The sequence below is a fragment of the Puntigrus tetrazona genome, chromosome 16 (assembly GCF_018831695.1).
Source record: "Puntigrus tetrazona isolate hp1 chromosome 16, ASM1883169v1, whole genome shotgun sequence".
Taxonomy (NCBI): Eukaryota; Metazoa; Chordata; class Actinopteri; order Cypriniformes; family Cyprinidae; genus Puntigrus; species Puntigrus tetrazona.
In genome coordinates this window covers 5508407-5535410 of record NC_056714.1, presented here as the reverse complement: position 1 = coordinate 5535410, position 27004 = coordinate 5508407, and the positions used below count along the sequence as shown (strand labels likewise).

At 38.6% G+C, this 27004-nt stretch overlaps 1 protein-coding gene across 1 annotated transcript in view; it reads left to right on the top strand.

Annotated features, from left to right (window-relative positions):
* The window catches only part of bckdhb (branched chain keto acid dehydrogenase E1 subunit beta), a 51280-nt gene extending 24486 nt beyond the window's left edge, over window positions 1-26794 (top strand). The window contains exons 9-11 of the mRNA XM_043260677.1: window positions 18913-18999; window positions 25208-25355; window positions 26477-26794. Coding sequence (XP_043116612.1) covers window positions 18913-18999; window positions 25208-25348 — 228 coding nt within the window. The 3' untranslated portion in view covers window positions 25349-25355; window positions 26477-26794. The remainder of the gene's footprint in view (window positions 1-18912; window positions 19000-25207; window positions 25356-26476) is intronic.
* The last annotated feature ends 210 nt before the right edge of the window (window positions 26795-27004 follow it).

Here is a 27004-nt window from a genome sequence, read left to right as displayed (position 1 = left end):
GCAGACCTGATGAATCGTCATGCAGCAAAGACGATGGTTCCCAAAAACGAGCCATGCATCACAAAAGACCTGCCAAACCTGAATGGAGCGTCGCCATTTTATTTTTCTTCGCCGTCGTGTGCTTTTCAACTCTGAAATTGGCTTCATCAGAGAAACTGATGATGAAAATGGTGGGAATTAAAAGTGGAATGAGAGTCTGCCTAAAATTGATCTCAGTTCCCTTTCAGATTCAAACAGAGGTGGCATGAATGCATTTACACTGGAAAAGAACAATAGTTGTTTCAACTTCAATTTTTAAGTCAAATAAAATATTTTAGTTATCGTTTACCTTAACGTTAAGTAACATGTATGTTTAGTTGACTCAACAAAACAAAAAATAGGCAGCTGGGAAAAATGCTAAGAGATAAATGTTTTAAATTAGGCATTAAGATTAAATTAGGGGTGGATTTTGTTAAATGTGTAAATAATTAAAATGTGATTTTATTTGATTTGTTTTACATCAACAGCCCTACTTAAGACATGTTTTTGTGTGTATTTGATCATTCAGGCTTACAAAGCTACATTGAGCCCAAAAACAGAAACTGAATATTTCAGTTAATTAAATAATTCATGAGCAACGCTCAATTAACTGAAAAGTTAAGCTTTATATGCATTTAAATTATGCATACGGTTTTATAAAACTTTTTTATTTTCCCCCAACAAAACAAAGCTCTATTTAGTACTTGGACATTAACAATTCTTTTTTTTTTTTGATGCTCTCACCAAATCATTTTCTTTCTTGTTTTATCATGCTTAATTGCTGTATGTTTTTGACTGTATAAAAGCATATTTAGAAAACATGCTGAGTCTGCATACTACTTTTTCAGTGCTACAGTCAATTTATCTACTTTAAAACATGATTTACGCTCTGGGTTGCCATTTGGTGAAAAACTCACTACATCCAAATCAGGTTTATCCAACCTAATAACCTCTACATTCATCTGAAATGCTCCAAGACTAAAGGCATATTAAAAAACAAGTAAATCCACTCATCACCTTCCATCCTCAGTCCAGTCTGAGGAATAGGAGCTAGAAGAAACGACACTCTCCAATGTTTCACATTTGGACTGCAGTTTCCATTTGACACCTTAGAGCCGATAAGACAAAAAAAAAGCATGCAAGAACTAAACATTATCGACGCTGCAGCACTTTAACGTCACACAAGCGTAACTGCCAAAATCGTCGGTACACGTGTTTTCTAGAAACCAACCCACGACCTTGGTGTTGCTGGACAGTTACAGGAACACACCTGCTGTTTATTAATTACGCATAATTACGTCATATCATGACCTCACTCTGAAAACCGCGCAGTAGAGCGCTGTAATGCACAGCAGTTTCACAAACGCAATGCTGTTTGACTTTCAAGGGTTTCGTGCGGCGCTTGTGCTGGTTCTGCCGTTAAAGACTCTGTTTGGAGCACAACTGTCGCCTTGGCTTCGGAGAACGAGTTTCCCGACGGAGGCTACTTGACGAGATAATGCTGTTCACCCGAGGTCGTGCATCATCTCGCCGGCCGTGATACCTGGTGCTGATGAACAGAGGAGTTACCCGGCTGATTGTTTGCTCTGTAAAGTGAGACGGCGCATGCGTGCCATGGAATTCCTCAGCGCTGTTGGCTGAACCTGTTGAACCCCACGATGAAAGCGTGCGTCATTACATGTCTCATTTCACAGCAAACACGGGCTTGACTGCGTTGGTGCAATGACTCTCTAAAGATAATGGGTCAGCCTGTATGTGGCGTGTTTTTGACTTTGGATGTGGAATTGCGTGCCGTGGTGTGATGATTACTGGAAGAGTGTTGGAGCCCGAGCCTGACTTGCTTTCATCCGCTGGAGAGAAACACTCCGGATGAATCAGTCAGCCTCATTTGCTAAGTGCCACGCTCTCTAATGCATATCTAATTCAAAAACCTTGTGGTTCAGACCGGTGTGTGTGTGTGTGTGTGTGTGTGTGTGTGTGTGTGTGTGTGTGTGTGTGTGTGTGTCTCTGAAAGTCGGGCGAACGTTCTGTATCAATTATTCATTCATTTAGATGCAGCTGTACATCCCAAAGCAGCACTTCACATGAAGTTCAAAGGGTTAGGTAACCCTTTAGGTGCAAGTTTTTTTGGTTTTTGGAAAAATGCAGGATTGTCAAGATTTCAAAAGCTTGTGTTTTGAAAGGGCTTAAAGATATAGATCTACTGTAAATTAGAAAAATGTTAGGCATGACCCAAAGTTTATGTGGGGCGCAAAAATACTCATCTAATTTTCATATTATGACATCATCGGGGCGCTCCATCTTGAGTTTCATAATGTTCAGGAATAGTCAAGATATTGAATTGATCTTTGAACTTATTTGCATGTGTTTTTTTGTCTTTTTATCCTTATTCCAAATGATTAGAAAAGAGAAAACCAACAATAAAACAGGAGAAAGTACTAAATTATTAGTATATTTCTATAGGCTACTATATAGTCTAGTAGTAAAACGCATGTACAGTAGCCTACTTTTTGTACTTTTGTACCTATATTTATCAGATCATCAGTAATATTCTGGAAATAATATATATTCAATGGATATTTGAACTTGCATGTTATGTTTTTGTATTTTTAATCCTCATTCCAAATTATGAGAAAAAATAAAACCAGCAATAATACAGAAAGTACTAATAAATTACTACAGTACTATATTTATTTTAGGTGTCAGATGTCCATAAAAATTAGTGTCTAATTACTATTCATGAGCCTCTCTTCTGATTGGCCTGTTTTTTCGGCGTGGCGTTCAACCAGGCCAATCAAATTTAACTGCCGTCGCATTTGTGTCAGCGTTATAGATGGGTGCAAAACAAAGAGAAGAAGCATTGTTGGGATTAGCTGGTGGCTAATGACAAACTCGGCATGTCTATACACTAGGGCTGCAACTAACCGATAAAATTGATTGTTATGGATAATGAAAAATAATCGACAATGACTCTTATTGATTAGTCGGGTCTGCCCACAGAGCACATCCAACTTCAGCCGCTTGCGTCAGATTACAGCACTGAATAACACCTTTTAATAAACAAAATCCATCTAAAAACAGTGAAGGAAACAGAATAAAATGCTGCAAGAGAAGCTGCCCCCAAAACATGCACAATCTTTGTTTTAAACTTTAAGGTAATGCATGGCGCTTTTCCTTTTTTGCATAAATGTTGGTCCTGTAAGTAAATCTTTACTGTTTGAGCCCCGGCGCAGGAGACGGAAAAAATTAAAAATTAAAATCAAAATGAAGCGCACGTATTTTATGAGAGCAGGAACTGTAAAGGAACGCTTCATAACCACCTTTACATAAATGACAGTAAGACGGACTTTGATCAAAATGAAAGTGTTTCTGCAGAATACTTTTACTGGTTAACAACAGTTTTTATTCATCTTTTATTACAATTATTATTTTATTGTAGAGATTTATTCTATATTCACTACATATTCATTAAAACAGATTTGTGGTTAAGGTTTTTAGTTGAGTGAATAGGTTAGTTCTCCAATATGCATAAGATCTATTTTTAATGCAGTAATATAATTATTGCTGTTATCCATGAAAAAAGGCATAGAAAATGTTTTTTTTTTTATCAGATACCCAATAACAGTCAAAAAGGACCTTAATGCCAGCAAGAATGCAAGCATTTAGGAAAGTGATTATCACAAATAAATATTGCATAAAATATTTCCACAAACGAGAAATTATTAGATTGCTTGTTTGTCATTTACTTGTAATTAAAATATTAATTCCTTTGTTTAACTGTTGTAAAGACTAAACTAAATGACAACAGGAAACGCGAGCACTGTGTGCTCATTCACTTCCTCTCTCAGCACTGTCAAAATAAAAGTCCAGTGCGCCTCAAAATAAATCTCCTGCTTCGAATGCATCGGCCAAACAGAAAAATGTATTGTCCGATTCCTTGGCTATAAGTCAGTCGACCACTAAATAAAGTAACAACGGTTGTGTAATGAAGTGCAGCTTGACGTTTTTTACTACATTTTCGGTCTGATTTCAGCTATCAACTCACTGCTTAAAGAACATCCTTGATGTTATTTTCTGTACAGGAAATGAAAAGGTGATGGATTCTGCTCGAAATATGACAAAAAAAAAGCAGCTCACATGATTTATGCACTATATAGCCGAGATAGAGACCCTCTTTTAAAGGACCCAAAAATGAAAATTCTGTCATTTATTCTCTCTCGTGTAGTTCCAAACTTTCTTCAGAATATCTTTCTTTGCGTTCAGCAGAACAAAGAAATTCAGTCCCATTTGGAACTACTAGGGGGAGTAAATGATGACACTATTCCTTTAAGAAAGGATTTGGTAAAAATCCTCCCTTTCACTGTAGCTTTTCTATAGACGTCATAAGAAGGCATCATGTTTTGAATACTCGGTTGCATTTTTAATAAAACATTTTATCTCATATCTCTCAAGAATTTTATGTCACAATGATTTGCTTTTTCCCCTTATGCGGTAGAAATAGGACGTTATGCAAATTAAATTTCTGCTCTTCAGCGTATTTCAATTTTGTGTTATTTTTTCCTCATTAATGAATGATGACTTGTAATTTTGGGATCGTCTGAATTTGCGAAATGTAGTTCTGAAGCCTACAGATCCTCTTTATTATAGGGTAGCCTAACGTTTGGTATTACTCAGTTATTTTGGATTTCCCCTATTAGAGCATCTGATCTCGCCAGTCAGGATGGAAAACCGAAGACATGTTCTGCCAAGGCTGCCTTGTTATGCAACCAGAAAGCGCTCCAGTATATTTCAGCAGCTTCCAGTGAGATTTAGCTTGAACTGACCGTTTCTGCTGAAGTTATGATGGACATGTGAACGGGCTAATGACTCTCTGATCCCATCAGGCGCTGAAGCCATTTTCAGTGGTCTTTTTTAAGTGCCGCTTCATTCTGCCGTCATGTAAGGCTTTGTACAGTTATCTAATACTCTGCAGACCTTGGTCTTTCAAGATGAGTTCGTTCGGAAATCATACTGTAATGTTCAGAGCTCACTTTACTGAAACTGCTGGATCTGAACTTTCTGACTCCAGAGACATGGATGCATTATGACCATCCATATGTTTACGTCCACAACGCATGCTCGATGTTCACGGATTTTAACATGAATGCAAAAGAGAACGTGTGTATATATATATTTTTATAATTTTTCCTTTTACGACAGGCAGATTTGTTATCCCTAAGAACATTTAAATCATAAACGAATTTATTTAGAAGATCGAGACAGGAATTTAGTATTTATCTTCCCCTCTGCTGTCCTGAAAACATGGCAGACCTTGACTTCAAAACCATCAATCTCTGCACCATCACACTCTTAACGTTTCTGTAAAACTGTCCAATCGTTTGGCAGTTCCTCGAGTTAAGGGAACACTTAAACAGTCACATGTCCCGAACAGGAAGTGGTGCAGCTCTGTGCTTCACAGGACTGAGGACCGTTTGATGACGACCACAGCACGAGAATATTGTTGGCAGGTTGCGTTTGTAAGTCTCCGGGAATGACTCTGGTAGAGATGGCAGAGGAAGAAAGGCTGGTGGCTTGGTTTGCGTCCTGCATATTTATGACTGACTCTTACACATATAATTACATTATTAACAGGCATCACTTTGGTTTGCAGCCGCTGGATGTTCTGAGACTCGGTGGTTCACACGTATTGGTCAGGAGATGGTGTCGTAACTCTGTCATGTGTGGCCATTGTTTCAGTGCTTTATTTGTGGAAAAGCAGTGGAAAGTTACTGGCGACTGATCCCAATCCAGCGCTTTATGCTTCCCTTCAGGTTGGACCGTGGCCTAACCCGACACCCGTCAGGCCCTGGATCCGCTCTGTTCTCATGTGGCCCGCAGACCTTTCTGTCTGTTTTTCGAGGCTTTGCCTGGGGTTCAAAGGAGAGGGTTAGCGTAGCATAACGCTGTGCAGCAAGCGTTCTAATCAACATGCCGTATGAGCGCATGTGACAGCCGTCCCTCAGGGGTCCACGTTAATGAACTATAAATACTGTACTGCTACCGTACTGGTCCTTGAAAGACGTGTTTCGATTTGGACGTAAAGAAATAAGAACTGTAAAGTCCTTCAAAGTGCTTGAATGCTTTTCTGAAGACCTGGAAAGTTCATTTTAGTCTTATGTACGTTTTTACTGGAATGTGATTTTTACAAAAGCCTGATGTTAAGATCGAGTTGCGTTCTCATTGTTTGAATCTGATTCAGTGTTCACTGTAAGCTGGTCCTGCTCTGTATTCCTCTGTATATAACCCTCCACCTCCCCCAGCACCACCTGTCTAGGTCTGGTGTGGGATTTCTGCCTTTTCAAGATGCAGCAGCAACAAAACCTGCTTGCTCATATCAGTGCGTCTGTGTATCTGTTGGCAGTATCGAGTTCATATTCGCATAGCAGACTGAGTATGCCAAGACTAAATACATTAATGTTATTCGATATGACAGTATACTAAAACTAGTCGTCGGGATTGAAATGAATTGGTGGTCTAGGTCAATTGCACTCAAGAAATCGTTCACCTGGCACGTACATGCTACAATGCACACATCAGCCAATGTTAGACTTTTTTTCTTCTTTTAATTACACCAAACTTTGAGCATAATGGTTGAAAATGTTTAGTTTTACAAAGCAATTTCTAAAATTTTTGCATTGAAATTAACCTTGCCATTATCGTGCATTTTTAAGCACTAATAATTTAATAGGACTGTTAAATTAGATATAGATCTGAAAGCGCACCCTTTATAAAGTCGTTGTTTCCCAAAAGGAAGAAAAGGAGAAAACTCTGAATGATTGAAACAATGAGTTATTTTTAAAACGATTCCCAAGCCGTTTCATGTTGATGTCAACATGAAATATTAGCATATTGCCAGCCCACTTGTTGATTTTTATTATTATTTTTTTTTGCTCACAATCGCTGCTTTATCAGGTGTTACACACATGAGATAAAAATGAGACCAATCCCCGCAGATTAGCATCACGCAAAGGAGAGGTTTGGGAAAAAAGAATCGTTGAGCAAACCGTTTTAGTCGTTGAGTCGTTATAAGACAATGATTGTTTTTTTTGACCTTGCATGCGTGTCTGCATGTTGTGTGAGACTCCCAAAAACAAAATCTAACTTTTCTTACTGTACAATATAATAATTTAGTGGTGCCAAAATGCATTTAAAACCCTTGATTTTACTGATTTAGTGTTTATTTCTTTTCTTTTTTTAAACTACCAACGTGGTGCTGCTCGTTTCAGTAAATTGATCTAATTTCAGGCCAACCGTTCTTGTGACTAATGGCTCCAGAGCTGCAAGAAATGACATATTCCTGATTTCACATGAGTTTGTTAAATGCTCCATCTGGATTTCATTTGTAAATCAATGACCTGTAAAGCGTCCTGACGCGTCACTGTCCTCAGGTCTGAAGATCACAGACCGTTTACTGTGGTCGGTTATGAGCTCCTCTAGTTGCAGTCATCATCCTCCTTCACTTATCCTCTCTCTTTTTCTTCTCCTTTTTAATCACGCTTCATTTACTGCCCTCATCAGATCTGCTTTTCTGCTCATTCCTGCATTCCTGGGCTCAGCACCGAGATTTCTAGAATTCCTCTCTGTCTCTGTGTCATTGCTTGGATGACATCAGGAGAAATCCACTCGTCTCGTAAAAAAAAAAAAAAAAAAAAAAAAAAAAAAAAAAGAGCGATGAGTGGCTTTTTATTCACTCAAAGCTGTTGTTTTTTCTCTTGGTTATTCTTTAGAGTGCCTCCAGCCAGTGACTCAATCATTTACTTTGTAGTGACGTCACTTTTTTTACAGGAGTCCTGAGACATAATAAATAACGACGCAAATCATTTGCTAATCGATAAAATGAAGAAGCTTCATGTTTGTTACTTTGCACATTTTTCGGTTTCAATCTAAAATGTATAACATAATGTAAATTTCCTATTTCACGTTACTTTGTAAAAGGCATAGTTAAGCAATAGGTTGTATAGGTTAATAGTTATAAAGATGCTTATAAAATAAAAGGATAGCATGTTTACTTTGTCACTTTGTTCATAGCTGACTTAAAAAAAAAAAAAAATGCTGATAATCCCCATGTTCCTTGGGTTTTAATGTCGTATATTTTTCTCTAACCGTACTGTTAGTTCATCATCCTTTGTCAATTTGTTTTATTTTTACTAAATATATTTAATTGGACCAACAAGATGCGATCAATTAATGTAGTATCCGCAGAATCCATTTTTACGGAAGCTGCATTTAAAGTAGCGTGTAGTTAAACTGCAATTACAGATGCTTAAATAATATATGAAAATTAATATTTTACATTTATTCGAATATCATTTTCACTGTTTTTAACAACAGATCTGTGCCACAGTCACAGACTTAGTTGAACACTAATAATTTAGTAAGACTGTACAGTACATATACTTTAAAACATGATTGGCTACAGGCTGTTTTGGGTCACCATTGACTTCCATAGTAGGAGCAAATACTATGGAAGTCAGTGGTGACCCAAAACAGCCAACTTTTGTCAAAATATCTTCCTTTTGTGTTCAGCAGAAAAAAGAATTTCATAGTTTGGATACTTTTCCTTGAAATAATAATCAGCTTATTGGAACCAGACATAGAATTTTAATGTTTTCAACACAATTATTAAGTTATTTATTCAACGCAAAATAAGCATGACTCATTTCAATGGAACCAAGAACACAAACCTCTGACAAATGTTTCACAAATTATCAACAGACATTTCTTCGGTTTCATGACCAATAGTATTGATGCTGTAATGCGATTTATTGGTTAAATACTGAAAACTAAATGTCAGTGGGGTCTAATGTTGTTTGGACCCCATCTCTCTTCACTATGGCTCACACAGATCTGTGCTTATTGATTGCTCAGAGAAAACGAGCTGCTCCAGTGGCAGCGTTATGTAAGTGAATGGAGGTTTTGGAGTTAGTTCTGGTTAGCGCAGTGAGGCCTGGGTTGGCTCTGCTCGAGTGTAATCATGTGGCTCAGTGATTTGCAGTCCAGGTCACGCAGACGCTAGAGCTAAAAGTGTCCCCCAGGAGATGTTTTTGTTTAAGTTTTAAAGTATAAAAATTGGTACGACTCCGTTTCACACCAGGAGATTAACTCTATATTAATAACGTACAGAATAGCAGCGCACCAAGATCTTACGCTCACGGTGTTGATGGTCGTTTAGTGAGCTTGCCGCTGAAGGAAACTCTGAGAGGGTTCACCCATAAATGAAGTCATCATTTTCTCACCATAATGTTGTTTCAATGTGAAAAACCATTCTTCCGTGAAACTAAAAGCTTCTCTTTTCCATACAACAAAAGTAGAGGATGGTTTGTACTCTCAAACTTCAACACAGACGGGAACGCAAAAGTGCAAGACTTGCACACTGTATTCCAGTCCTTTCGAGATTGCAAGTATTGGATAGTAATTTATCTAGTATTGTTATTTTGGAAAGTTCTATTGGTTTGCGTAGAAATAATTGGCTCGAATGTAATGTTGCTCATTCTTTTCCATGCGTTTGTAAAAAAGGAGGCTGAAACATTCACGCTTTAAAAGAGTGAAGAGTAGAGTAGTCCGTGAAAGCAGATTTTCTGTGCATTGGTTAATACACTTCACACCATCGTCCTGAAGGAGTTGTTCAGTAAACACACAAACCTTCTAGAGCTCAGGCCACTGAGTTTCTCAAGACTACTTTTGTTACGTTTTTGTGTGTCTTAACACGTATACGTTTAAAAGCATCCGCACACGTTCTTTGTAAATGCGTGCACGATTATTGCTAAATTCCCCCTTTTTGTATTTGATGTAAAAATTTGCACAGGGTTGGAGTGACCCATGAGCGAGTAAATGATGACAAAATGCACATTTTTGAGTTCTTGTATATAAATATACATTTTTGAGTTCTTATTTGATGCTCAAACAATACATACATTAGCTTTTCTGTAGCTCAAAAAGTACACAGCTCTTACAATGCTTTGCAGAGAACTGACAAAAAAAAGCTGTGTAAGTGACTTTGGATAAAAGCATCTGCCAAAAGTGTGAATGTATGCACTGGTTTAATGGTGAAGTGCTAATAATCAGAAACCGAAAAAGATCTGAAGTGTTTTTTCCAATCATCTTAATAATTATATTAAAGTGAAAGTTAGTTATATAATCCAGTTAATGTCAGGAATTATATGCACAAAGTGTGTGTTTGTGTGTGTGAACAAGTAAATATAGGGCTAAATAAATGCATAAAGGACTTAACCTGTTTATTGACTTGACTTGAGCGTTCTTCTTGAAGCGGTTTGTTTTCCCTTGTGCTTCTGGTTTCCCTTCCTTCGGCTCTAAAGTGTGAGAAATCGAAGGTGTTTATAGTGTGTTTTTGATCTTTCTGTTGCTCTGGGGTGGTGGCCTGTTTTAAGGGATAAAGCCAGGTCACATCAGGCCTTCCTGAGTTGGCAGAATTGGGTTTAATTGGGCTTTCTGGCTTGCATGGAGCTATTTCGGTCTGAGGTCTCCCCTGGCATTCAGGCTTCGTGTTGGGCAGCCCTGCGTGAGGCCTGTCGCTCTGATATGCGTGTGCATGAGTTACCCTCCAGCTTTCCTGTTTCCCTTGAGCGTTAATAACGTTCTGACACGTTAAAGCGCTGATTAGCAATTCAGGCTGCGCTCGAAGACCATTCGTCATAGAGATCACATGGCGCTTGTGACTTACGTCCATGCGCTCGCCCCCGATTAAAGGTTCACAGCGTCTGTATTGTCGGCAGGATGTGTAAATGTTCTCAACAGACTAGATGTTTGGTTGGGCAGATTGCGGGCTGCTGTTTTTAGAACAACTGCAGCTAAAGACTAGTGGCAGGACTAATCGACTAGTCTCCTGCGTTTCCACTGGAACCCACTGACCTCGCGATTGTCCGGCGGGACCCCTGGCACGGTGCAGGCCTCATTATGCAGGGTGTGTATGGGAACGGCAGTAAACATGACATTTCCCTCCAGCGAGCGGCCCGTCCTAATCACAGCCCTGCTGCACAATATGCAGTAAAGGAGCCGCCACCGTCGCCACCGCGGACACTGAGACCAGGGCAGAGAGGACATTAACCCCTCATTCCCTCCGACTAGAAGCCAAGCTGTCTTTTATCGCACAAAAACGTACTACTTCAAAAAATAATGCATTTTGCATATTGCGTTACCCTGTAAAGTTACTACAGTTGCGTTGCTTTTTATGAAAAGTAATGCTTAACGGTACTTTTCCGTTATTTGCTAAGTCGCTTATTTGTTTTTTTAATAGAGTAAAAGTTATGTTTTTGTAAAAACACCAAATGTGAAACGAATAATTGTCTAAAGATGCGAACTGACTTGTAACTCTGACGTTTCATTGTAAACGGGTTCACGTAACTCGGGTTACAACAGTCGAACAGATCTGATTGTATTATATTGACACATCTAGGAAAATAGAGGAATTTTAATGTGGATTATTGTAAGTATAAAAATGCATTTTAGCCTATGAAAAATAGAGCGCCTCTGACTTCTGTTTTTGTAGCTCATGTGTTTTTAATGTAAATTTTCGAAACCATATAATAAATGATTTGTGGGACATTTTGAGCTGAAACTTCAGACACGTTCTGGGGACACCAGAGACTTATATTACATGTTACATAATATTGTTTCAAATATTTGTTTAAAATATGAAAAATGAAAGCATCTACCCCTAACTTTTAATCAATATGCGATTTTCAGGTTTCACTTTAATTTTTGGCTAAACCTTATGATTTAATGTGTGTGTGTTTGTCACTTTTACTATAGTTTTACAAAAATGTTTTTAATATTCATTAGTTTTATAGCATCTCAGTATAACAAAGTAGACTAAATGAAAAGAGACGTGTTGCCTTGCCGTCTAGTCGAGTAGTTTCTTTTTTATTGTTTATTTTATTTCAAGCAACAGAAGTGTTTATGGGTTTTAGTTACAATTAGTTTTATTATTATATGACAGAAACGGTATCAGCGTATAATTGTCTCTAATGGTAAATCTTTAGTGTGAACCGTAATACCTTCCTCTAGCGCTTTTAGACCGTGTTTATGATGTCAGAAGATTCTTTGATCTTTCTGTGGATGCATGATATCCTTTTCAAACGCACTCCTAATAAAAACCATTTCATCATCATTACGGTCCCTTCAGAGACAAAGACCTCAGACGCTGTGTGTAATTTTTACTCCCCGAGTAACGTGTAATTATTTCGGGGCTATTGTATGGCTGTTGTGCAACCTCCTGTATTTGAGGCCGTACTGCTGTCGCTGCGGTCATTTTACATTTTGGAGCCCATTTAGGAGACAAAGATGATGAAAGGGACTGCTGAAGCAGCGGATGTTGACTGCTTTTGCTTCAGGACTCTTTGGGATTCAAATACGATACCAGAATTGTTTGTCATAGGAAAGCTATGAGCTGTAAAGCCCCCCCAAAAAAACTAATTGGTGTAGTAGTTTACAAGAAAATGAAACATTACTGAAAGATGTAGATGGGGTTATTTCTTCATTCAATTTGGAGAAATGTCTCTCTGCAGCAGTGTCACGTCAACGGATGCTCTGCGGTGAATGGGTGCCGTCAGATTGAGAGTCCAAACAGCTGATTAAAAACCTCACAATAATCCACAGCGCTCCATGAGTTAACGTTTGGATGAGACAAAAGATGCATGTTTTTAAAAATTAAATCCATCATTCATTAGTTTAATAACTTTAAAATGTTGCTTCAGTCCATAATCCGTAATATTTATTTTTCCAGTGAAAAATGTCCTGTGTGAGTCAGGATAGAAGTATGCACAGGTTCTCTGATATGTGGCTGGATTTTAATGCGAGAGACGACAGGAAAGGGACTTTTCGCTGGAGGAAGAGTTATGGAATATGGATAAAAACGAACACGCATCTCTTTATTCTCAAGATATTAACCGCTGGACTGGAGTGCTGTGAATTACCGTTATGTTTGGACTCATTCACCCATTCGCTGCAGTTCTCCAGATCCTATGAAGAAAGAAACCCCTCTTAATCTTGTACGTGTTCATTATTGGGTTAACTATACGTTTAAAGTCTGAGCGTCCCAGAAAAGCCTGCTCTCTGTATTCGTCTCGGGTCAGGCAGTGTTTGTAATGAGCGCGCTGAACTGCTGGTGTCGAGAGGTCAGCTGTAAATAAGCAGTTAGCTGACAGCGCTGACCACTAGCTCAGTCGTTTTTAGACGGACAGCGTTCTGAATCCGAAAGGCAGTGAGAAACATTCATCCGTCTGGGATACAAACGCACGGCACACTGGACAATAAAATCGTCATCCGCGCCGCAGGCCGTAGTTAATGTCAACACATTAGCTTCTCATTAAGTTGTCTCTTTAGTTCATGAAGACAGAGACATGTGTTTTAAAATGCCACTGGAACCTCATAAAGACAAAACCGTACGAGTTCATTTTGGACCTGCGTTTGGACTCCTAGTTTTTCTTCCTGGAGTTGTTTTTCCTGGTCAGTTGGAGGCTGTTTTACAGACAGGGTATGTGAGAGAGCAGGGAATTGGGCTTGGCAGGTGACGGCGAGATGCTAAAGCGTGTTTCTAACAAGACAAACCAACACATGCGTTACTGATCAATAGTTTCTCTGTTAATTAATGCTTTGCGTCGTGATCAAAAGTAACGGCAAAGATTTATTTTATGTTACGAACCGTTTGTCTCGCTCATTAAAGAATACTAAAAAAATGGAAATAAAGCATGATTTCATAAAATGTTCTTCTAAAATATGTTTCTCTAAGCTCAGCCTGGATCACAGAAATGAATGACATTGTAACGCTGTTTCAGAACATTACTGCGTTTTTGCAGCCTTGGTGAGAATGGCCCTTCTTTCAAAAGACTTAAAAATCTTACTGACGTCAAACACTCATATTTTCTAAATGACCCAATGAAGTAAAAGTATTGTGTGGCTGTTATTTGCTGTTTGCTGTGAGGCATCTACAGCAGGCTTGAGAAGTGTTTGCAGACTTACGTCACATGTGAATGGGTCGAGACGGACATGGGGTCTATTATTTTACTCGTTTTAGTAAGCCTTATTGTTTCAGTCATTTGAATCAACGCCCGCTGCCGTGATTGGATAATATCATTGCAGTAGGACAAGCACCTCTGCCATGAGGCGTGTGGATCTGTTTTACCGTGATGTTATTCACCTCGTGGCGTTCGTTAATGGACTCGTTTGTCATCAGCGTATCCAATACTTCACAGCGGCGGTCGCCAGGTGGTCGCTCCAGGGAAGTGACGTTCTGGGATACAGTAATAACAGTCGGTTGTTTGTGTCTGAACTATCTGAGGTATGTGCTGTGCCTCTTCAGGACTTTCCTGGACGCTGACGAGCGGCTTGATGGGGTTAGGTAGTGCCACATCACTCTGACCGGACTCATTTAACTCAGTGGAAAGTGTATATGAAGCTGTTCTGCTGCTTGGCGAGCTTTCATTACGGATGCTGACCTTTTTACCTCCATGACCTTATTTTGTCAAAATAACAGTTGCTGGTTTGAGATCTGCCAGCCTCCGCTCAACATAACAAAGTTAGCATGAGCCTGGTTCTCTTAACGTCAAATAATTGCCACAGCATCAAATAAAATCTTGTAAAAAGTAGCATGAGTCTTGGTAATTAAACTGGATTTCATCACGACGTGCACATGCTATTATTATACAACGTTTTCATGAACTGAAATGTCAATATGCATTAAACAATTATATCTCATATTGTTACATTTAAAATATTTTTACCAAAATTGTTTCTTGGAATATTATTTATATTCATTACCGTTTTTGTTAATATTTTGAACTGACATGTTTTCAGTTTAATGAGTTTTTTTGTCTTGTTCCATGAGTCTGTTGTTCCACGAGATTGTTTTTTAGATCTACGGTCTAACTTATTTTTATTTAGTTTAGTTTCAGTATTTAGTAGTGTTCAGTATTTTAATCAAATAAATCTTAAAATATAATACAATAGAAAAGTTTTTACTGTGTTTTTAATCAAATACGGGAGCCTTGGTGACCAGAAGAGACTTCTTTCAAAAACATCGAACGAATCCAAACTTCGAATGCTAGTTTATTTCAAAGGTTTGAAACGCAAAACATCCGAAGTAGGGACAGGTCGATATTTACAACACAACACCGTTAGCATTAGCATTTCTGCAAGGCGACTTATTGTAAACGTTATTGTATATTGTACTTTTCTGCTCTCTTTTTTTTGGTTTCGGGTCAAATAATGGCATGACGGAGCAAAAGTTTGATGAATCGTGCCGAGCAAGATGGTGAAAGCGTCGACATGTTTAAATCCAGCTACCTGGATAGCATCTGGTTTAAGAGTACAGGCGTTTGAAGGAAAGTCTATCACCCCCTCGGGTACTGAGGTTTGTTACTGCCACGCTAATGCAAGTTAAATATGTTCAGCAAACAGATCACCTGCAGTGTGTTGGCCACGTGTTGTGCATTAATATACTTCAGACAAATATGTTCATGGTCTGAAGATGTCTGAATCTAGTCGTTTCCTTGCCAAGACATTTTATATTTCAATCAGACCTGGTTGAGTGCGGTGTGGGACAGTCGTAGGAAAATGTCTCCGGTCACACCCCTGCATTCTTGCTGTCTTATCGAAATCTCACACCCTTGTTAGCACACACTCTCGAGATTTTGCCGCTGTGCCCGTCTCAGTCCTCTGGCATGCGAGGCATCGGAAACCGCTTCAGAGACTCTGAGTTTCTGACATGTCACCAACTTGGTTATGAAGTGTGGAATTGTTAATAATTCATTCATTATTCTTCGTTTAACTGTCAAGTTCAGAGTAACCACATGCCTGTTTTACTCAGCACTCTCATACAGGCTCCAGAGAGAGCCTTCATTTTCTTTGCCATTGGCATTTGCCATTTTTTTTTTTAAAATTCAGACATTTTCTAGAATCTTTTTTTACTATAAAGAGCATTTTGTGGACTGGAAGGACTCTATTGATGTTTAAAGTTATTAAAAGAACCAATAATGCCAGATAAAGAAGCTTTATTTGAGGGAAGGACACAGTGGTGGTATCACAGGGTTTCAGCATTTAAACCTGGTTTACTAGATATTTACCCGCTCAACCACTCCAGACCAAAGATTGGGGTGGACTTCAGAGGTCCCTGAAAAACCAGGAGGCCCCTGTCGGCGACCCCAAAATTACGTTAACCTTTTCACTGTCTACAAACTGCAGTCAGTAATACAATAAAAAAAGAAGAGAAATGGGACAAATACAGTAGAAAAAAGATACAAAGTAACCAGATTGGCCTACTAAAGATAATTTATTGTACAGAAATGGAGCATAAAAAACTGTATTAAATATTCATTATTTATTAAAGTTACTGAAGTAGAAAGCAGTGAAGTATTCTTTTGTTTGATTAACAGCAGGTTCATTGGCTGCTGTCACTTTGAGACCACAGACGCTGATCTAATATAATGACATCCGTTTGACATTTTTCCAAGACAAATCTAACTGCATTTACTTAGTGTCAAAATATTTGTATCGGTGAGTTTAAGTGCATTTATAAAGACCAAAGTAGCTTAAACTTGTTTGTGCTCAGTCTTGGATCGCATGCATAAAAGATGGCCGACGTCTCTTTGGTACCCAGGCTCAGTGGAAATACGCACCTCTACCTTCTGTTGGGATGGTATCCAACCCCAATTTTTCCTTAAGTTTAACCTTTAGTTTCTGAAAACGTTAAAGTTCTCCCAGCATCTCTTGCTCTGTTCAAAACAATCTGGTGGGGGCTGGGTCACCTGATTTGTGATTTGACGTTCCATAAAAAAAAAAAACGTCTGGCAGGAGACTTGATATTACTGTAGTCACATGACATGGTTTAACCGATCTGGATGTAATGTAAGAAGGGCGACAGCTCATTGCTTGAAAGGGAAGAAATGGAATGTGACGTAGTGTTTGCATAATCGTTGGATGTCAAAATAAAAAATTAAACAAAAGAATTTCCGAATTTAATTTAATCGCACAGCCATCTTTGAGAGCAAGAGTGCCCCCTGGTGGTTCTGTGCCCTATGCTGCTCTTATGCTTGCGTGTAGAATGGTCAAACTAAAAAAAGATTGTTGTATCTGAAAGTTAAAGATAGATTGTGGTTTAAAATTGCAAGGTCTGGCAGATCGACAGGTCCAGTCAAATATACTGGCTCCTTGCCACATGTAATCCATTTTTGGGCCGCTGGGAAAGCATTTTGTTTGCAACGTTTCCAATGAGTACTTCAGAGCTAGAGTTCATGAGGTTCGTGGCATCTCATCTTTTAAAGATGGTCTGTTCTTATCATGTGGAGCCTGTTTGTTTTCTCGAGTGCTCAGCAGATCAATCAAACATGTACCAATGATGCCTGGAATGAACATTTTAATTACGACAGCCAGCACACATGTCTCGCACATTGAAGTCAGAGGGTGTTGCAGGTGTAGTTTCTTCTGTGTCTTTGTGGAGAAACATGCTAATCTCCCAGCTCAACATCTAGACTTCATCTCACTCTTCTCAGCAGATGCACAATCGCCAAATGGCAGACATTCAAATCCTTTTTATCTCAATACAATTTGAGGCTTTTATGTAATTACTCTTTACAGGACAAACCATGATCTTTCTGCAGGAAATGCCTCATCTTAAGCGTATTGATGAGTCCAATTATATTGCACTGTTTTGCACCTGTTTTTCTCCTTTGAAGAGCTGACTTTGCAGCAAGATCTGTCAGCTTCATATCTCTAAGCATCGGATGTTTGGTCAGTTCTCCGCAGCTGTGACCTGCTGTTTATTTTGATCAGGCTGACAGAAACATTGTTTGACTTAAGTCATAATGACCATTGACAGTGAAGTATGAACTTCAAACAAAATTCATAATCGGCAACAAATGGTGTTTTCAGTCTGAGCTAATTAATAAATGCAGTTGCCACGTATTCAAATGCATGAGCTGCCGTGCAACACAGCAATTTTTGACTAAATAGTTCCATAAAGAACCCTTTGACAACCTTTGTTTCACAAAATAGACTTTGTGGCAAAATATTATGAAAAGGCAAGAAAGAGATGGTTCTTTAAAGAACCTTTGACTGAATGATTCCAAAAATGGTTCTTCTAGAACCCCAATATTCGAGAGTGTACATGCAATTTTCATCCAGTTTCGATGAATTAAATCCGATTTCTGAAAACAGTGCACATTTGTATTGGTTATTATTCACTGACAAGTCATAAGATGTGAATAAACATTTGAATGCAGGTAAGAAGGTATTATTTTGGTGTATGTAAACATCGATTGTTTTAGACAGGAAGGTTTTTGTGTTTTTGTTTGTTATTGAACGTCACGATTTGACTCTCTAAAGACCTCATCTTCGGTTGATTGGGTTTAGAATTGTCCTGAGACAGAATAAAACTATAGTTGCTTCCGAAACTGATGTTTCACAAATCCGTTTACCTTACTCTGCTGTATGATGTGATGCATCCCAACACAATTCAACCTGTTTGGTATAAAATGTCAAATATATTATATAAAAATTAAAACTTTTGTTTTCATATTTAGCTTTTGGTTTCAGGGGCTGGAGCTCAGATCCAGAATTACACTATTGAGGGGGAAAAAGTTGTTTTAACTTAAAATAACTTGTTACCCATCTACCTAAAACTTTTTAGTTGAGACAACTAAAATGTTCCAGTTGTCACTTAAATTAACATTAAGTATCTTAAAATTTCAAGTTGACTCAACTAAATTTTTTATGCAGCCAGGTAACAAGTTATTTCAAGTTGTCTTTGTTTTTTTTTTTAGTGTGTAAAGATAACATATTGAGGCCTGTGCATGTTTCCATGATTCTTGACTCATGTTCATGCTCATGTTCTCTCTCTTCCAGTCGGTGGTGAAGACGGGCCGGCTGCTCATCAGTCACGAGGCTCCGGTCACCGGAGGATTCGCCGCTGAAATCAGCTCTACGGTTCAGGTGAGAATCTGATAGCCAATCAACACTCCTGCAGATGCAGCAGGACGCAAAAGCATTTCATTACTGATTATTTACTTTTACTTTTTTACTATAACTATAGTCTTTAAGAATAAAAAGTGTGCATTTTATTGGTAGACCTGTGGTTAGTTGCATAAACTTAGCTTCTACATACTAACTCTGCTATGGGATAGTAAGGAATCTGTGTGTTCTTGTTACGTCATCAGTCTTCAGAACTCAGCACTCATGAACACCAGTAGAGGTGAAAATCTTTGAATGTGTTCTTGATATCAAGGATGCATCATTTGTGTCCTCTTGTCTTTCTTAGTTTGTTTTGTCCAGGTAAAAGACCGGTCAGCACCACAGTGCAAGTCCTTTCTTTTAATCTTACAAATTCAGAAGCAGACTAGTTCTTAAGAAAAAAAAAAAGCTGAGCAACCTAAAAATGAAGGTGACCATCTTTTGCAGGAAGTCTGTAGGAGTTAGAGTCGGTTGTGCAACCAGCCATTTTTGGATTCAAATTGAAAGTCAAAAGTGTTTCAAGAAACGTGTTATTCATTCTGAAAACGGTTATATTTTTGCAGAAACATTTTTCAAGGACTCTTTGAGGAACTGAAAGCTGAAAAGAACAGCATTCATTTAAAATAGAAGTCTAACATGTCTTCATTCTCATTTTTGCTCAATTTAATGCATCTTTGCTGAGTTCAAGTACCTTCTGACCTCAAGTTTTTGAACGGTCGTGTTCACATTCATGAGTGTCTCGGGCTCGTGCTGATGGTGGAAATTTTCTCAAGAGATGGGTCCATGCATACATGCAGAGCCAGGCTTTAAACACAAACATCAGTCACGTTTCCATTGACGTCAGGGTTTGTTAAAGCACCTGTGAAGCTGGCTGGACACACCGGGCGCTGGTGAGTCAGCCGGATGTGCACAGATAATGGCATTGAACAGAAAAGATGCTAAAAAAGGCTTTTAGCCCGAGCTTTGGTCAAGCTACTGACGTCTGCGATAACGGCTGCTAACGTATCTGCCCTTCACCTGAACACCCGGAGCCCAATAATAACTCGCGTGGCATTTCTGCAGACTAGTGTTGTCACGATACTAACATTTCAGTTATCATTACCATTATCAGTAAGATTTCAGCTAGTTTCAATTGAAAGTTTTCAGGTAACTGCTCTAAAAATCACAAAATTAAATAAATGATCAAGCATATAGCATGTACATCCTTCTGTCAATGTGAACATATGGTGCTGCCTTAATATTTTATTCTACTTTTTTTTATTTGACATAACCGATACGACTCATGACTTTTTTTTTCTCTCTGTTGCAAAAATGCAATTTTTACGTGCCAACAACTATTCAAACGCATAGGTAAGGTGTTCAAAATCACCCAAAACCATTTAGAAAGGGTAACTGCGTAGTAACGTCCTGCTAGATGTCCTCAACAGCTTGTCATTGTGCTGACAGAGCTTTCAGAGGCAAACACCGCTCACGGTTTCTGCAGAAATGATAAAAGTCTAGTTGTGTTATTCTGTCACAGTAGAGATGCAGCAGAGAAGCTGAAATCATTGAGCAGAGGATCTAACAGGAGCTGAGGCTGTGACAGCTCGCTGTTATTCCTGGACCAGGACCTGGAACAGGGATATTTTTCACATTGATCTCTGTGTTCCTGGACAACTCCATGGAATAGTTGGAATTATATTCAATATCATCTGTCTCGCTCTGTGTGTATGAATAAAGCAGCCAGATTCCCCTGGAATGTGTGCGTGTGCGTGTGCGTGTGCGTGTGCGTGTGCGTGTGCGTGTGCGTGTGTGTGTGTGTGTGTGTGTGAGGTGTGAAGGGGTTTGCGGCTAGTGTTCTCCTCTAGTGTTGAGTGCATTTATGACGCAGGCATGTTTCTGATGCATCTGATCACGTTGAATTGGCTGAATTCATTGAATCTGAATTCATCTGAAAGCGAATCAGCACACAGGGTTTGAATTGGAGAATTCCTGAATTTCAGTTCACACAGCAGGAGAGTTTCATGAGCTTGAAGTTGGATTGATGTTTCTGAATCAACATGCCCTCCAACCAATACGTCTATATGGGCCGTTTGCACTAACCTCTGAAATACGGCCCATCGAAGCTCATAATACAATTGCTTTGTTTTGTACTATTTTATCTGCATCATAATTTGGGCCTGGTTTAGCTCTGTCTGTAGAGCATTGCATTATGATGACGCAAAACGTGAATGCGCTATAATTTATGATTTTGCTGGATTTTTGTAACGGGTAGGCCTAGTGTAAAATGTTAGTAAAACATTTTAATTACTCTGAGATCGGTTATTAAAACAGTCCACACATTGCATTTAAACAAAACACGCATTTTGATGGACAATGACAATGTACTCGCTTTTATGAGATACTGTAGCTGCTTAAGTTAGTTAGATAAAGTGTTACCATTTAATCTATTTAAACCCCACCCCTTACATTCAAGCAAGTGCCACACCCACATCTCATCAACCAATCTGAAGCGTAGAATCAGCCCCTGTACATTTATTTATTGTTTAATTATTTAATTGTTATAATTAAGATTTATGTTACAATACAGATAAAAACAAATGGAATTCTGGTACATTGCGATTTTAATGCACGCATTTTAATTCCTATTTATTCTATATTACATTGAATGCAACACGTTTTCTAATAAACTAACAAACTACTTCCACGTAAATAAAGCGAAATCGGTAATAAGTGCACACCTCTACCAACTGAAAGTTAGGGGTGTATGTGTATATATAAATAAATACATTTCTTTTAGAACAACGTTCCTTTTTTAATTCAGCTTTGTCAAATTCATATCGCAGTTGTGCATTCTGACGTCTGCTTCGGTCCGTATTCAGGAAATGTGATTTAAAAGGCAGACATAACAAATAATTTCTGATTATTTGGCTGATTCTGAGGCTCAGATTTGCAGCTTAAGGGTAAAAACGTGAACTATCCAGACCTGTGCTGCGTGATTTGATGGCTCTGCTCTCAGGGACGGTGAAGTCTTCTGACGTGCTCTAACGCTGACCCGGTTATCAAGCGAAAAATAGCATGGAGCTCAGAATGATCGTCTAAAAATGGCCTTTGAGATCAGCGTTTTTAGACTGGTGTGTCATGTACGGCTTTTAAAGGGAACCGAAGGATCCGAGTGACTCAGAGGAGCTTCTGTAACCGTGTCAGTGACTCCTGCAGAAGATTTACTGCTGCTAGTTCTCCAGTTAACAGCCGGAAAGTTACAGTATGTGTCCCAGAACTAAATGATTTCCATATTTAGTTTTTATCAGTAATGACAGGTCATAAACAGCCTCGTTAATACTGATTTTGTAGTTCATGTGATATCACATGGGAAACATGATAAATTCATTGGCACCGAACTTCACGTCACCGCGTTTTCTGCTTTCTTTGAGTTTTTCAAAGCGTCTGTCTCATATGGCTTAGGGCTAAAATGCATTTTTTGCGTTTAACAATTGTATTTTTTGGCTCTCACAGTCGGTAATATTGGCATTTCCGTGTCACGCTAGTCTTTGAATGCTCTCTAATCTGCGGCTGTTGCTGTTTCCGCTCTGGAAGCCAAAAATTTGCGATGCAGTGTATATATAAATACAGTGTATGTATGTGTGTGTGTATATATGTATATATATGTGTGTGTGTGTGTGTGTGTGTGTATACACTACCATTATATTTAAATTGTACTTTAATGCAGAGATACGTTGGTACAGACAATTGAAATGTTACAAATGATTACTGTTTCAAATAAAGACTGTTCTTTTGAACTTTCTGTTATTCAAAGAATAGTGAAAAATAAATGCATCACGGTTTCCATAAAACATTCAACATTTGATAACAATCATAAATGTTTCCCGAGCAGCAAATCAGCATATTAGAATGATTTAGAATCATGTGACACCAAAGCCTGGAGTAATGATGCTAAAAATTGTGCTATGATCGCAGGAATAAATTGCATTTTAGTGTGTATTCACATAGAAAAAAGGTATATTAAGTTGTAATAATATTTCAGAATATTCATATTTTTTTCTGTATTTTTGATGACATCCGTAAAAAGTATTTAGACACTTAAGCCACCCTATAACAGCTTTTAAACAGCAAGCAACTCCTGCTTTTAATTTGAACTGTCCGGTTCCAGTTACACTAGTTGTGTAATGATGCTCTTCTCTTATATGTTGGTAACACTGAAGTGTTTTCAGTCCACATGCATTGGCTTGACTTCTCTATTTTCATGAATTTCCAGTAAGAGTATTTAGAGGTTTCTGCTCTTCTTGTGATCCAGATTGGCAGGTGCACTTATCCACATTGGGATAAAAAAAAAAAAGTGACCCCAAATTGCCCCTGGCTGCAAAACTGAGGGTAATATACTAAGTATGTATTGTGGTGATTCAGGCAGCCAAATGGGTTTTAACCCCTAAAATGTCTTGATGTAGCTTGTTTAGATTGGTTTGCTGTTTGCATTTGTGGGTTACTACTAATCTTGTTTTATGCCTCTTTTTCAAAAACATCCTCTATTATCCTAGCCGTGATGGTGGAAGAGAGGATGGAAAACATGAATGAAGAAACATAAATGCCAAAAAGCGTTTGAGAGCACGTTGTTTTCCCACATTGCACAAACTTGTTGGAGCGAATTTAAACGAACGAGCGCTTTGCATCTAATTTTATCTGCTGTCTATCAGCCGATGTCCTGATGTGTCCTTTCCTGGAGTCCGTTTCCAGTCATTACAAACCGCACGCTTCAGATTCAGATTCATCCCGTCTAGATAAAACTATTTCTGAGCAGCAGAAGCACTAGGTTCGCCGTGCCACATCAAATCTCAAAGCGGTGATTATGTGCAGCCGAGCAGCAGGGTGCCAGGCTGGATCTGACCGCTGAGCGGCGGGCCGGACTCGAGCATCCAGGACCTGCAGAGCCTTTCCTGACATCTCTCCTCAGAGCTGGAACTGCCTCCCGATGCAAATCTGAAACACATTTCTGTGTTTACACAGGCCGTCGTGTAAGGCAAGCGTAAAGCCCTTTTAACGAAGCTTGACGCTCTTTTGTAGCCACTTTAGAAAACGCCAGCAGACGAAGGAGTCATGTTTCGCGCTTAGCTCATGTGTTTTCCGTGTTCGGATTTGGACAGCGAGTGTCCATCAAGAGTTGGAGGTGTCTTCGTAGACATTGGCTTTGTTTGAGGGGAAACATTGGACTCTCTTTGTGTTTTTTTCTGATGCACGAGTTTTGATGGTTCTGTGCAAATAAGTATAGTGTTTTTAGCCTTCTGTCATTTGGCAATCTATTTGCATTTGCATTTAGTGCTTTATACCTTCTTTATAGTCCTCCAAAAGCTGCACTAGAAGCTTAAATAGAAACCAACTGCTCGTTGGGGTCACGACCGAGGATAAAAACCCAGATTTTTCCATTCGCGGCTGTTGATCATGTTGCTCTTGATTTGGATGCTGTAATTCATTTCTTGTTCCTCCATATTCAGGTCATGTTCTTTGGTTCAACGTTGGCTTTGACTATGTCTGGTTAAATCTTGCCTCGACCAAAACCCATTAGGATTTTTTCCACTGGCTTTGGATTATTGCACAAAATAACCTTTGTGACCAATAAAAGCCTATGAGAAGATAGGCTTCAAAACCAACATTGTTTTCATTGTGAAGACTAAATAAAATCACCAGAAGTGAAATGCTGAGCAAGACTACAGAACAAAAAGACAAATGACCTCAACGTCACCACCTTTAAGCATCTCACAATTATTTCAGTATGCAAATGAAAGCATAAATACAGATACTTTTAATGAAACCTTCCATTAAAAAATCAAGTATAATAGAAGTTTAGAGCTTCAAATTGAAAAAGACGTTGAATCAAATTATTTAAAATAAAACTGTTGGTTCTTTCACATCAAACAAGCATGTTTGAGCTTCTTTTTACCATATTTGATGAGCTCTATATGTATGTGCGTTGGTCAGGGTTTATATGTGAATTAAACATGTTCATTTCTTCGTTATATAAAACATTGTGTTTGTTTAAGTTTCATGATCTCTTTATGAAGTTTCTGAAGCCTCTGTAGAGTTATTGTGGAATAGAAGTAAAATTTCATAAGTATTCACCCCCTTTAACACGCTTTGTATGGGTGAAAAGAAGATTTCTTTGTATTAATGTTAATGGAGCTGTCTGTATTCTCTGCAGGAGGAGTGTTTCCTCAACTTGGAGGCTCCCATCAGCAGGGTTTGTGGGTATGATACTCCCTTCCCTCACATCTTTGAGCCCTTCTACATCCCGGACAAGTGGAAGTGCTTCGAAGCAGTCAAGCGTATGATCAACTACTAAAGCAAAGGCATGTTTTCTTTCTTTTTTGTTTAACTTAATCAACATTTGGATAAGTTTATTGAAAAAAGCAACATTTTAAACAAAAAGCTGAGAATATTATTGTTTCTGGAATCGATTCGGAATGAAGATCAAACATTGGAGTCTGTGGTTTTTCCATCAACACGTCCAAAACTGTTTCTATACCACTTACTGGATTGTCATTTCATTCTGTAAAGCTTGTTTGACGATCATGCTGTGTTATATATGCATCTTCCTACATTTGCTTGTTGACGGCCAAATACTGATCCAGCCAATTAATATACTCTTTCAGAAGATGCATAATAGCACCTCCTTCAGTGGAAAATTCCCTCATTGGCTGAAAAAAAATTGATTATATGTGTTTCATTATAATATTTCATGCATCAGGCATTTATGGCTCATATAGTATGATATATTAAGCATAAAAAACCCAATTCAGTCAAAGGAATGAGCAAAAATGTGCAGTTTAGTGCAGATGCTAATATTTATCTCCCAAAAATGTCTTAGTGAGATTATATTAAAATGCTCTAAATGTATAATGTAATGTAACGCTCAATGTAATGTATATACAAACAAATAAACATTCCCCAAAACCCTAATGATCAGATTAGAGATTTTTCTTAAATATATGAAGTCTGGATAATTAAGTAAAGCCAAGCTGCTTCTGTCCAATTGGAAATATTGGTAATAATATCACAGCTATTCTTACATTTAGTAAGAGCAAAAAGACCTATGAAGCAAATAGACTAAAAGTCTAAAGAAACTATCAAGGCATGGAGTAGATTGTGGGTGACAGGTTTTTATAAAAAAAAAAAAATACAGAGGCTACAATTTCACATCTCAGTTATGATACTGTTGGGTTAAACAGAATCAGTATCAAGTACAGGTTCATGCTCTTATGAGTGCGCAGCTCTTTTTACTGTTTCTAGTAGATTGGTGCTGCTTGTGTTTCAGCCGCCAGTTTTATTTTCACTTCGGCGTTATTCCAACTATATTTGGTTGTTACAGGTAATTACACAGTCTGTAGATGTTTCTGCCATGTAGAACAAGCAAAACCTAACCGCTATTGCAAACATTTGAACCAGCGTTTGCTGCTTTTCTCGTTCGCAGGCGACACAGATCGAGAACTCGTCCACCTCTACATCAGTGAACAAACCAGCCAATAACGCCAGCATCACTGCTAACTAGGTTTCTACCTGTAGATGGGACCATGTCACCAGACGGGAACGTTCTTGATCATGTGTCCAGAGGATGAACGTGGTTTCTGAACACTAACATGTGGACTTCACACGGCTGCTGTGCTCTTCCGTCTGGATGGTTTTTGTTATTAAACTTAACTGAGGCTGGATCTTGTGTGTCAATGTTTTATTGGTGAGTTGCTGAATGTATCTTTGGTTTAATTGAATAAATCTCTTTCTCTCTTCTGAACGGAGCTGCAGCTTTACTGTGTGTTGTCAGCGGAGACGGATGCCGAGCGAGACTTGAACCGCAAACCCTGGACGGAATATAGATAAATGTGCATCTTTGACCGCAGCGGCTCGGCGCTGGGTGCGGCGCTCGGATGACCTCAGGTTGAGTGTATTCTAGCGTCCGTCGCTCTCGCACACTGTCATTACTCACTTAAGCATATTAAATCCG